Source organism: Dromaius novaehollandiae, chromosome 2 (assembly GCF_036370855.1).
Source record: "Dromaius novaehollandiae isolate bDroNov1 chromosome 2, bDroNov1.hap1, whole genome shotgun sequence".
NCBI classification, from domain to species: Eukaryota; Metazoa; Chordata; class Aves; order Casuariiformes; family Dromaiidae; genus Dromaius; species Dromaius novaehollandiae.
The window spans coordinates 24,096,610-24,109,910 of record NC_088099.1 but is presented as its reverse complement, the minus strand read 5'-3'; the positions used below and the strand labels follow the sequence as shown (position 1 = coordinate 24,109,910).

At 45.9% G+C, this 13,301-nt stretch overlaps 1 protein-coding gene across 2 annotated transcripts in view; it reads right to left on the bottom strand.

The window, feature by feature from the left end:
* The window catches only part of FAM171A1 (family with sequence similarity 171 member A1), an 89,934-nt gene extending 87,776 nt beyond the window's left edge, over window positions 1–2,158 (bottom strand). For both annotated transcript variants that reach the window (XM_064505994.1, XM_064505995.1), the window contains exon 1: window positions 1,641–2,158. In XM_064505994.1, coding sequence (XP_064362064.1) covers window positions 1,641–1,734 — 94 coding nt within the window. In that variant the 5' untranslated portion in view covers window positions 1,735–2,158. The remainder of the gene's footprint in view (window positions 1–1,640) is intronic.
* Between the last annotated feature and the right edge of the window lie 11,143 nt (window positions 2,159–13,301).

Genomic DNA, 13,301 nt, shown 5'->3' with positions numbered 1-13,301 from the left:
AGACAAGTCAGTCTTTCCAGATGCAATGAATTCAGCTTGACAATAAAGATGAGATAGGGCAGTCAAAAGGCACTAATTCTGCTGATACCTCCCATTTTCATCATGTATACAAAAGAGATTTTCCGTATGATTACAGAAGTTACAATAGCATTTGATATCTTGATATCTGAAGTGCCAGCTTCAAGGGAAGAACACAGCTCTGTTTTTTTCTGGCATACCTATCAACAAATTCCGTACGCTGAGTTTCAGGGCCCCCAAGTCACAGTTTAGTACTTCTCATTCCATAACTGCTCTCATTTTGTCCTTAGAAAAGACCAGCACAGAACATAAATTTGACATCAGATTACCTAGTGTAGCAGGTTTTGCTCAATACAGCGATACTTCTTGAACACTCGGTATGATGACGCAGGCCCACACAGATCATAGCGCACCACGAATGCAACGGTGGAAGAAGGAGCCAAGACCAGGTTACTTGAAGCAGAATGATCTTTTGCAACCTAAACGCTTTCCTTCTTTTTGTATGAGACGCACCACTTACTGACGGGTTCCCAAGGGAGCGAGCTCAGAGCAAAGGGGGCAGGCGCGCTCAGTGCCCGGCGCACCTCCCTGCCGCCCGGAGCGGAGCGGAGCGGAGCGGAGCGGGGGAGCATCGCTCGCCCCGCCGCGAAGGCTAAGCGGGTCCAGGTCTCTCCGCCCCCGACGGCACCGTTAGCCACTCCACGACGTGAGCTGCGCGGCTGATGCTGCCCGCACCGAAGACGTGTTTTCTCCAGCACGGTACCTGCCACTCGGCGGACAGAGTTTTCGGCCGCCGGTCGCGGCATCCCCCCGCGCCTCGCGGGAGGAGCTGCGCCGAGGGCCGCGCCGCCCCCCGGGGCACGGGCAGGTGCACCCGGCGCCGAGACCGCGCCGCACCGCGGGCCCGGGGGGGCCGAGCCGCCCGCGGCGGCCAGGAGCTGCCCGAGGCGCGGGGGCGCCGCCGAGGAGGGCAGCGCGGCGGCGCCCCGCGGGCCGCCTGTCTCCCCGCTGCCCCGCGGCGGCCGCAGGAAGGCCGCCGGGCCCTGCCGCCTCGGTGACGGGCGCCCAGCGCGGCGCGGGAGCCCGCGGCGCCGAACAAAAGGCCCCGCCGAGGGCCGCGAACTTCCCGGGGCGCCGCGCCGCCGGCCCGGGGGGCCGCGCCGCCGCCGGGTGCCCCCGCGGCCCGCCCCTCACCGCGGCTTCGGGCCCTGCGGCAGGCGCGGGCGGGGGAGCGGGGCTGCCGGCGGAGCAGGGACGCAATGCAACAGCTCCGGCGGCGCGGAGGGAGGGGGCAGCACAATGAGGCCGGCGGCAGCCCCTGCCCCTTCCGTTAACAAAAGCTCCCCGGGGCTGCACCCGCCTTCCCCGCGGGTCGGGGCAGCCTGTACCGCCGGCGGGGGGGGTGGTTCAGCCGCGGCGCTGCCCCCTCCATGCCCCCGCCGGCGGGGTGCCAGCTCCAGCGCGGCTCTAGGCGGGGGGCAGCGGGGGGGTCACGCATCGCTGCCCTCCACCCCCGGCCTCGTCGCGACCCCCAACTTTGCCGCCGCCTGCACAATGCAGCCCCGCCACCCCGGGGGCCGTCGCACAAAGCGGGCCGGTCCCGCCGCCCTTCCCGCACCGACCTTGAGCCGCCTCGGGCGCCCCTAAGGTTTTGGTCACCGCCTTCCACACGTTGCAGCCGAGCAGGCAGAGGAGAAGCGCCGCCGACCTGCTCATTTCCACCCGCCGCCGCCAGCCGCCGCCAGGGAGGGAATCGCCGCCGGAGCCGCTGCCCGGAGGAGGAGGAGGAGGAGAAAGAGCCGCATCAGGGGCTGGCCCGCTCCGCGCCTCCCTCCATGTTGCCTCTCACTGCCCCTCCTGCTTTCTCCGCCCGCTGCATTGTCGTCCCGCCGCTGCGCCGGCCGCCGCGTCCCGCGGGTCTCCCCCCGGCCGGGCGCGCTGCGCAGGGGGCGGAGAGGGGCAGGGCTCCGCGATCCCGGCAGCGGCAGCTCGGGATTTTTCTTTTTTTTTTTTTTTTCCTTTTTTTTCCCCCCTCCTCCTCCCTTTTTTCGGTCTCCCGAAAGGGGCAGCGAGGCTCCGCCACCCGCTCATTAACCCTTTGCGGCACCCGGTGCCCCGCTCGGCGGTGCGGCGGGCCCGGCGGGACAGCGGCCCCTGCCGGCCGCGCCGCGCCCCGCCCCGACCAACCCGCCCGCCGCGCCCTGCCCCGCCCCGCCCTGCCCCGCCCGGCGGCGCCTGAGGGGCGGCGGCGCTGCCTCGCTGGCCCCCGCCGCCCGTCGCCCCCCGGGCGTCCCTGCCTCGCCAGCAGCCCTGCGCCCTCGCCGGCCGCGCTTACCTGGTGCTGGGGGACGCGGGTTCCTGCCGCCGTACTTCCCTCAGCAGCTGCAAAATGGCCTCCTCGGCGACACCTTCCCAGCCGGGGAGGCGAGCCGGCCCACCCAGCGTCGCGGCCGCGGCGGGCAAGAGCTGGGGCCTGGCGGCACCGCTCCCGCGTGTCGAGCCGTGCGGCGTCGCACAGGCCTCCCCGGTCCCCTGAGACCAAAGTCAGGCGCGTTCAAGGTGCTGTCTTGCAGCACAGCAGGAGCCAGCTTTCCCCTGTTAGAGATTAGAGATTTTGTATTTAAAGCATAAAAAAAAAAAAAAAAAGCCAAAAAAACCCCCCAACTTACTGTTTTTGTGTGTGAAATTGTTTCAGAATTGCTACCTCAAGCTGCCCGAGCAGGGCAGGTTACCGGTTGAGACGCGGGTGTGCAGGCCAGCGGTGGCGATGCCATACCAGCTCTGCCCGCGCAAGTCCAGCGCATCAGCAGGGACCTGGCCGCGGCCTCCCGTGGCTGCGCTGCGCAAGGCGTGCTACAGCAGGAGCACCGAGGAAAGGGCACCTGAGGCAGGCGCAGTCACCCCTGCGGCTTTTTCTTGGGGTATTTTGAACCATCCACAAGAGCATCTGTTGGTGTACTTTTTCCTCCAGGCCAGTGGGAACAGGATGCAATGCCACAACACCAACTTCTTGCTTTCCCCGCTCTCTTTAGCATTATGCTTCCTAGGGGAGCAAGAGCAAGCACTCCTCCTGTTTCCCCCCAAGTGCAGAAATGGCTATTACAGACCATCTTTGCACAGCTGTGCAAGCTGCTGGCTCATTAGCTCATGGGTCTCCCATGGTCTGCATCTGAACACTGCCACTGCTCTAGTTTGCCTGCAAGGCTAATCCCTCACAGAAGTGTCTTAAAGCTTCAGGTTTTATTTGTAATATAATTCTATTTTTAAACAAAATCTGCCATAAAAATGCAGTATGTTATATAATTGCTTTTAGAAAGCAACGGAGTTGTTTACTTCATCCCTTCAGTGCTTAACCAAGAGTAGCAATAGTACAAGCTACAGGTGGTTTGCTCTTCTGAATTTTACAAAGTTCCCATGTCCCAGAAATGTTATAACTCATTGGGCAGTTCTTGATTAGTATCTTTTCCATTTCCTTTTTAGAGACACTCCAATTGATTACAGTATATTTTACTCTGATTTTAGCATTAAGTTGGTCAATACATTTGCTGAGAGTTGGTAAGTATGGTGTAGACACTGCAATGTATTTTTTTTCTCCTGAGAAATGAGAGGATTTGTTTGTAAAACTGCGTCCTTTCAGAAAAACTGGTACAGAAAGGCTATTCACTTCACAGAAGAGAACAAGTGAACAAATACAGATCATCTGATCTTATTCCTGTTTATCATGAAACAAAGATTAGAATACTGTAATCTCATGTCATGTCTAAAAAAAGTTACGAAGTACCAAGCGTGGTCTGAAGAGCCCCATGGTTTTGTAACAGAAATTTGATCGAAATGTAGGGGCTGTTAGTTATTGTGAGGTATTCCTTCTTAAGAAGTAAGGCTGGCCACATGGCAAATTACAGTACATTATGAGGCATCCTTTTTGAGATCCCAGTTCCCTTTCACTTAAGTGATTTGATTTAAGAATGGATTTAAGTTAGCATAAATAAGATGAACTTATAGCTTGAAACTTATATAAAAGCTATTTCTGTCCATAAGGAAAGCTAGACTAGTGTGTTACAAAGGGGAACATGCGTTTTCCTGAGTATAGTTCAATTATTTTCATAGAAGACAGATATCATAGCCCTTAGGATATCAGTGGATAATTGCTCCAAACAAACTATTTTAATTATTGCTGAATGAAAATAGCTGCATTAAATTAACCGATAAACCCCCAAACCAGCCTTTAAGTATTTTTGAATTTTCTTAAAGAATGTGTTCATCTATACACAGTGCTACTGCACTGAGTTTTGCCCAAAACTTTTACTTAAGAAAACAAAGGTACTTCACAGAGGTACTGCACTTAATAAAGAAGAAAAGCTTTTCTGGAAGAGGTTATTCACAGATTTCTCATTTTCAAATTATGTTTAATTTAATATTTAGATGTTATAATATCCCATCTAAACATAACATGTCAGAAGATGAAAAGTGATATTTTGCAGTGTATTCCTATAAAATAATTTGACCTACTGAAATGAGATGTGGATATGTGAACCTAAGTTCACACAGATTTTAAAAAACACAAATGTAAATAATAATGATACACTCCATGCTTTAGCTCTCTTTACTGCAGCCCAGATATACTTACAGACAATGCTGGGCACACTGGGCTTGTATCCTTCTCAAATAAGCTAAATTTATATATAGATATAATTATATGGTAGTAATCTCATAAATGCACCCATTCACATCAAATTGAGCTATTCCTCCAGCCCCTCATGAAATGAACCTTTCTCCCCTGCTTCAGTGCTCACCAAAGTGTCTAACACAGACATACCGGTGATGCCACTGGTTTCTGAATGAGCACTCACTGTGACACGTGGGGTAGGTCATGTCTTAGAGCTCCGTCCAAATTCTCTTCAAACCCGGGCAGACGTCAGTTATACTCCAGTCATGTTTTAATGCCTTTTTTTGCTGCTATCTATTACCTAGAAAATTACCTTTAAGGAAAAAAAAAAAAAAAAGAGCCACTTTATGGGAGCCTGAGTAGACACCATAGGAGAGGCATCAATAAATAGCATTAATACAATAAAATGACCTAACTCAAGCTTTAGTGAGAACTTAGCTTTGATCTGTGATCATTTCTATTCAGAAAGGGTACTTGAGCCCAAACCCTAGAACAGCAGTGGAGACTGGGTGAGTGGACCTATTCCTGTTCCAGGCTGGGAAAGGAAATTGTTCCTTTCTACAGCATTTCCTATTTCTCCAGTTCAAGCTGAGGCCTGGAAAAATATGTTGCTCCTTAGTGAAATTCAAGTGAATAGACTATTTTGTACAAACAAAAAAATTCCAAATAGTTGATCATTTAAGTCTTGCATACTAACAACATACTTGCTGCTAACAACATGCTTAGCTAATAATGAATCTTTCTTTAATTTTCAGATAATTAGCAGATACAGCTGTTCAAAGACTGCTTTGAAGAGGATTTGGCTTACTTTGAGCTTAGGTTTATAGTTAATATATACTTTATAGTTTTCTGCTTTCTGTGATGAGTAGTTTCACAGAAGTTTTTGAACAGTATGCTGATTACACTTAAATCAAAATTCAGACTAATTATTTATTTTCTATTCTGTCTCAACTTTTAGAATAGTTTTTCAGATGATATTATTTCTGTGTATACAAATATAACTTATTAAAGCCATGCTTAGTCAGCCTGTGACAAATCTGTACTGGATTAATAGCTAAATATTTTCTATATAGCAAGTGAGTTCAGTCAACCAGAAGGGGCAAATTATTGTCATACAAATATACCTCTTAGCAAGCTGTTCTCCAGCCTTTTGGGTTAGTAGTTTCAGCTTGTGCATTTAAAAACAGTTTGAAGATCATACACAAACTAAATCTAGAAGGGAAGAGAGAAGGGAAGAGAGAAGGGAAGAGAGAAGGGAAGAGAGAAGGGAAGAGAGAAGGGAAGAGAGAAGGGAAGAGAGAAGGGAAGAGAGAAGGGAAGAGAGAAGGGAAGAGAGAAGGGAAGAGAGAAGGGAAGAGAGAAGGGAAGAGAGAAGGGAAGAGAGAAGGGAAGAGAGAAGGGAAGAGAGAAGGGAAGAGAGAAGGGAAGAGAGAAGGGAAGAGAGAAGGGAAGAGAGAAGGGAAGAGAGAAGGGAAGAGAGAAGGGAAGAGAGAAGGGAAGAGAGAAGGGAAGAGAGAAGGGAAGAGAAGACTGAGTACAAAGCCCTGAAGGTTACTTTGCAAAGCTCCTGGTAAGCTGAACCAGCTACTGATTATGGGATATTCAACATTTTCACATGAAAACTATGAAAGATATCTAGTCCCAGATCTTACAGAGAGAAAACCAAAGTGTTATGGCTAGGACAATAATAGCTTACTATCCTTACCAGAAATCTAGCAGTTTTTGCATGTGACTTTTGCTTTAGTTTTAACCATGCTGCGTGTGGATACAAAACATAGCACTGTTATCGTTAGTATAAAGAACTTTTCCCCAAAAGATCTCAGACCCTTTCAACATTCACACTAATAGCCCAGCATGTGCATGTCGAAGTCAACTAGTGCCCATATGTGCAATTAAGGTAAAGGAATGTTTGCCTAAGCAAGAAGTAAGTACTTGTTTACAAAGGGAAGTCAGCGTGGAACATTTGTGTGTGAAATATGCACATCCTCATACCTGACTGCACACTAAATCCCCTTGGTAGACAGCTGGATGTGGACCAGCTCAAGGGTTTCAATAAACATTAGAGTCAAAATTAGGTTTTACTCTCCAATTTTTATATATATATATATATATATATATGTATGTATGTATGTATGTATGTATGTATGTATATAATACTTACGTTGTGGGTACTCCCAGAATAGAACTAGGCTGAGGGAAAAAGCAGTGTCTAAAGGTAGCACAGGAGAGGCTAACGGGGAGTCTTGAACTTGAAATAAGGATATGAGGAGGCTGGAGCACAGCAGCTAAGAAGGGTCTCTCCTCTCTCTGACTGGATGTCAGTGGTAGACCTGAAGCAGAGATGAAAAGATGACCAAGAAGTCAGTGGGCTTTTGGGCAGGGGAAAGAAAGATGAAGGGCTGTATAGGGACAGCAGAGCTTCTGGTAGCTTTGAGGGAATATCAGCTTGTGCCTTTCTACCCAAGATGATCTGCTCAGAAGACCTCAGAAGGTCTCCCCTTTGAAACAGCCACCATCCCTCTCATCTTGGCCCTTCCCACAGCAGGAAGTCTGCCTCTCTGCATAGCTGCAAAAGCAAAAGCCTGCTCCCGAGAGTAGCGAGTCCCGCTTAACTAGCCGGCCCCTGCTGTCAGGTGAGCCATGAGGAAATGTCTGTCCTTTATTGGGGTGAATGGCAGTTCCCAAGGACTGCTGCCTCCATGTAAGGCCAGTTTTGTCTGTAAGCACTGTTTGTGCAAAACCTCCTTAGAATAGCAGAGACATGGTGATTCATACCGTTAATTGAATGATAATCAATCTATCAGGGGGAGGGGAGGGTCTAGACTGGCCCTAGTCATAATATGTGATTCTAAGGAGTCTAGAGCAGGGGTTTTCAGAAAATGTTCCATATCCTGCTATTCAGGGTTTCACAGAGGGGAACTGTGAAAAAGCAAGTTCATAAATGTTATACAAATAACCTATCACTTTTTTGAAGGGACCCATCCTTACACTAGAAAAAGATTTGGTGGAAGCATATGATGAAAAAGGCTTGCAAACATTGGTCTGCCAGTCCAGTGTAGAAATGCCACTTCTGATGCTTAGATATTTCTCAGTGAAAATACATGTCTTAGCAAGCCATGCGTGGATATTTTGGTTTGCTTCTGCTGATTTAGGGCAGAACATATTCAAGTGTGCAGCAGCTGGAAGCCTCTCCCTGAAATATGAGTATCTGCATAAATCGGTATGATCAAATCATTATTTTATAAACTAAGACTTTTATAAATGCGGAGAATAGGTCAGAAAAGCTATATTGCCTTGTGGATAGCTTCCTAGACAGAACAAGCCAAAACCCACCTAGGGTAGTTAGGCTGAAGGGATTTCACTTAACTGAAAAACAAAATACTAAGATAATCCACAATTAGATCCCTGACAAGCAAATCAAGGTCTTGATATCTGACCACAGATGCTCTGCAACAGAATTGCAGCTCTGATTCATTTCAGAATCTGCCAGCTCCCATTCTGGTACTCCTACAAACATACTGCGCTCTAGCGCTGTTTAGTGCTGAGGGGCTAAGCATGCCCTGATCTTAAGATTCAGTTTTTGTGTACCTGAAAACTCACATCGTGTATAATTCATCAAGCACATACACATGGTTACAATCATTACTCCTTACTGCATTAATCTCAGTTTTTCAGTATCACTATTCCTAAATGTCCAATTAAAAAACAGACACCTCTCCTCCTCCCAGCCTCAAATGGAATTATTTAGCAATTTTTTTTCTGGCAGATCTTGTTGTTAAAACTCTAAGAAGTTATGTTTTTCTGTTTTTTTCTGCATTCCTGAAAGCTGAATTTAAAACAAGACAACAAAGAACAAATAGCTGAGAGTCTCATATAAGCCTCTGACTCTGAGGGCTAAGGATTTAGTTAGAACACCAATATAACAAAATTCTCAATAATATAAGAAAAGGTGACAGCATATTGTTTGTTATGGGGTTAATAAGGACTGTAATTATAGAGGAAGGCATTCTTCAGTTCACAAATCCTTCTTTTTCCTTTTCTGTTATTTATAGTTACATTTAGCTGAAGGGATGACTATCATCCTGATATGGACTAGAAGAACTGAAAACATTCTCTGGAGAAGACTTGATTCAAACACTGCTGAACATTACTTATGGAATTGTCTGAACTGCTACAAAGCTCTTGGGACACAACCAAAAATATTTCAGATTTAAGCAAACCAAACCATCTTCGTGCCACAATAAAGAATGGTAACAGCACACCAGTAGAACAGAAACTTTCTGAAGTGTCATTTTAGTGTGACGCACCCTGTTTGCAAAACCAAATGCAAACCACGGACTATAGTCAGGTTTCTGTAGTCCTGCTTTACCAAAATGTTTTTGAGCTGTTCCACCCATCACTGCTCATCATCTTCTGTTCTGCCTCTGACCCCGGCTGGTGTGCTTTGTGGCTCCCAGCCCTTTTTGGCTCTCTCTGGCTTCTCCCTACTCTACTGAAAATCTCTTCCCTAAAGACCTTCATGGCTTTTGGCTAAATTTAAGGCCCTCCACTCTCTAGTTAATCTCCTCTGAAAGGAGGAGATCCACGTTCTTCACTGCTGAGTCATACTGGCGCTCTCAGTTGTCTTCCCCCCATGTCACCATGTTGATAAGGCTCTTCTAGAAGCTGATGGAGATGTGAACATCCACCCAGGCACAGCTCTTAGCTGAGAATCTGTGACTGGCTGGGTTTCCTTGTTCCTCCTAATGACAGTTCCTTCTGGTTTTCTTCCTTTGATTCAGCAAAAACTAAATGATATAAAGTCTTCCTCAGTGGTTTTGAGATGTTATTAAAATGTTCTGTCCAGATTTTGGTCTGAAAGAAAGTTAAACCACTTCATAAGTCAATAAGAAACTGGCAAACATTGTTCTCAAAAACTACAATTTTAGCAAGGTTTTTAAAGTTGAATTTCATCAAAGTTCTCCAGTCAATTGTATTAATCATGTTCTTTCTTTGTTTCCCATTCCTCCATCTGCCTGTCATCTGTGCTCTCAGTCTTCCTCTCATCCAGGATGCTTTCTTTATTCATGTAGTTTCAGCTATTGCTTTCATTGCCAAAATCTCATTTATCTATCTGCTCCAACTTCTTCCCCACATCAACTTTCTAGTTTCAAGCACATCACTTTCATAACTGGAAATTGTAACCTTTCCCTCAAAAATCCTGTCCTTTCCTTTCTTTTATCCTGCTGAAAAACCTGCCTACTGTTCCCTCTCACCTACACTTCTAACCACAGCACTTTGATTGTTCTTCTTTCTCTTTCCTCCCATCTCTTATCTCATGCATTTTTCCCTTGTTATCTTCCACTTTACTCATTCCCAAACATGCCCACTGCCACACCCTGTTCAAGGAGTTTTACCTAATCTTGATTATTGTAGCTCCTTCCCCATCCACTCCCATCTTCTTACTGCAGCCTCTTCTTTAATCAAAATTCAGGAATGGTTCACTTCTGCTGATCAGAATTCACCCCTTATCAACATTTTGCATTAAAACATCTGCTGGTTTAAACAGACATCTCTGCATCTGTTTGGTTACTTTTTTCTTCATAAGAACTGAAGACTTAACATTTTAAAGTTAAAGCTCATTTTTTCAAATGCAATTATGCAGCAGTTTAAAAATAATTTACTGTTACATAGTAATTTACAAAAACAGAGAATCATACTGTAATCCTGGAACCTCCAGAAAGTAAAAGCATACGGGGTCTATTTGAGGTCATCTTTTAAAACATTTCAGCTATTCTTTTCATTGTATTATAACACCAGCCAGTCCATTCTAGTCCTTACTAGAATTAATTTTTGAAATATTTTATTTTTATCTAGCTAGTTAAAATCAAAATACTGAGGCAATTATTGATACCATTTTTCTCAAATGACTGCTCTGCTGCATCTGATTGCCACACACATCCCATCATGACACCATAATCTCTTAGACAGCCACAGCTGTACCAGCAAATGCAACTAGTTTCTTAGTTCCCAAGGGTCCAGCTTTAAATTAGCTAGTGCTAAATAGTGTCCCTCCCACCACAATTAACTTGATGTGCATTGCAAGGTTATTTTTTTTCCTTCAGTCACTGAACTCAGATGCTCGTTACAAATGTTTTCAAGTTCACACACAGTTTGCTACCAAGTTGTTCTGTGGGACACACACGTAATAAATGTTACAGTATTAATATGTGGAAACTGCCTGTTTTTCACAAGTATTTATGCTTATAAACACTTCTGGTGGTTTACTTGCTGTTATTCTGTGTCTCATGATTTCAGGTATCCTAGAGCTCATTGTCTCATGAAGCATTTTGGTGTACGTCTGCCCTTTTCTTTGTCTTGCCATCTCCTGTTTTTTTGAAAATAATCAAAAGCCGAACCACCCTTAAGACTTTGCTGTTCCCTGCAACCTTTACACGCGGCAGGAAAGATAGTCACAGTCCTGGTGTTTCCAGGTTGCCCCTGAAGACACCGAACGTGCCTGTTCTCGGCGCAGCACAGAGGGAGGAGGTGAGGGAGATGACAGCACATGAGGCAAAGTGTCAAAGGTGCATCTGGCAGGAAAGGAAGGCACTGTCAGAAACCGGCTGGAGGAATATGGCCAAAGGTCCCGTGAACAATATAAATGGTCATGTCAGTTAGGGGAAGAAGAGGTGTCAGTGTTCTCTATGCCAGAGTTTAGGAGAGAATTAATTTAGTCCCCACCTTAGTAAAAACGAGACACCAGCTCTTTCACTGTGCATTTGAAATACAAATGACAGGATAGAAAGTTAAGTAGAGGTTTCACCTGAAGACTAAAAAATTACAAGGCATTTCATTACTGTATTTAAATACTCTTTCCTTCTTTTTTTGTGGTCACACTGAGACTGAAGGCTTTTTGTAAGCTAGACTCAGCCAAGAAGCTAATTACCATACTGGCAAATATTTATACATTTGTGCCAGGACTTTTTCAGGTCAGGTTTTGCATATCTTTTCTTGTTTCCCTGTCTATTCATTAGAAATGCACAGAGCTCTGTTGGCACTGTTCTCTCTTTCTTCATTTTATCCACATATTTGCCCAGAGCATGTGGATATGGCTGGATAGTCTGTTTATTTGAACTGCAATACTTTTCATTACAAGTTTGCACTATACTTGATGTATAGTAGATTGTAGCGATTGAAGCATAAATACACAACCTATAACTGACTGCTAATTAAACCTGACATCTCTGCTGTCAATTTCAAATGTATCAGGGTTGAACATTTCCTGAAATTTTTATTAGATGTCATTAAAAAGATGGGAAAATGGTTATTGTCTCAGTTGCTATCTGAGAATCAGCTCTTCCCATTCTTCTTCTGGAAAACTGTCTGTCTGAAACAGATGCCACCGCAGATTTCCAGGGGGGGGAGTGTGAATAAGAGAGGGAGCATCTGCAGGTGGTTGTGTCTGAATTACTCATCATCTGGAAGAGACAGGGCTTAAGTAGCCTGCAAGATAAACATAGCAAAATGAGAAATACTGAAATGATGGGCAGGACTATGTGATTTGTCTCATGAGTGAATAAGACCAGGCATTGTAATTCATCTTAAATATAACTGGCTATGAGGGACTTCTTTCATGATTACTCAGGAAAACCTTGAGGCTTCTCAAGAGGCACAAGCCTCAGGAGGTGGTTCTGCAGTGTTGTTAAATTGCTTTTGTGTCTGGGATTCTGAACCCTTTGAAGACTGCTACGGACAGGACTGGTTTTGGGAAAGGACAAGTAGACAGTTGCCTTTGGCAGCAGACTACTGGGAGCAACAAACTGCTGTCGCTGAAGCAGGGCTCAGAGTCTGCCAGGAAAGGCAGCAAACTCTGGGCTTTTCCAGACCGTCTATCTCAGCTGCACTCACAGCCTCTGCCCTGCCTGAACGAAAGGCGTTTTCCACCATACGGAGACATGATATGCCTGCACTGGGTCTGGAGTACCGGCTTTTGCCTTCCACCAAACCCCGTATTGCTTCTTGAGGAGTATCCACAGCCCCTCGCTCTGAGCAGTCCTACACCCATGGCCAGTCCGGGAACGGTCCTCCAACTGGATGTATGCATTCAGTAAAGGAAAACAAAAGCATTATTAACAGCCTCTGCATCCAACACAGAGAAAGTCCGGTGAAGTCAAGGCAGTTTGTAGCCATATGTTAAGAAGACAAAATAGAGACTAATGAGGAATCTAAAAACCTCTCTTCTTCCCAAGAGAGAAGAAACTTATGTATCTGGTGAATGCTGGAGAATGCAATAATCTCCATAGATAAAAGCCAGGCTATCCCAGTAGTGGAGGGGTCAAGGACACAAGGATTTCTCAGCATCTTTTACAAACCCTGTACACTGTGGAAGAACAGTATGAGAGACAGAAACTGGTAATATATATAAAGTTCACTCATTGACAGAGATTGTGTGGCCATCAAACAGAATGAATATGTCACAAAAACTGAGATGTAGGCCATTTCTGCTTTCAACAGACCACATGAGGCACCACCTGACACACATCTGTTGCAATGGGTTTTGCAGAGCATGCTGAATGTAACTTTTCTCCAGAAACCCTGTAAAAAATATGAACTCATTAGATGTATCTTATGATGC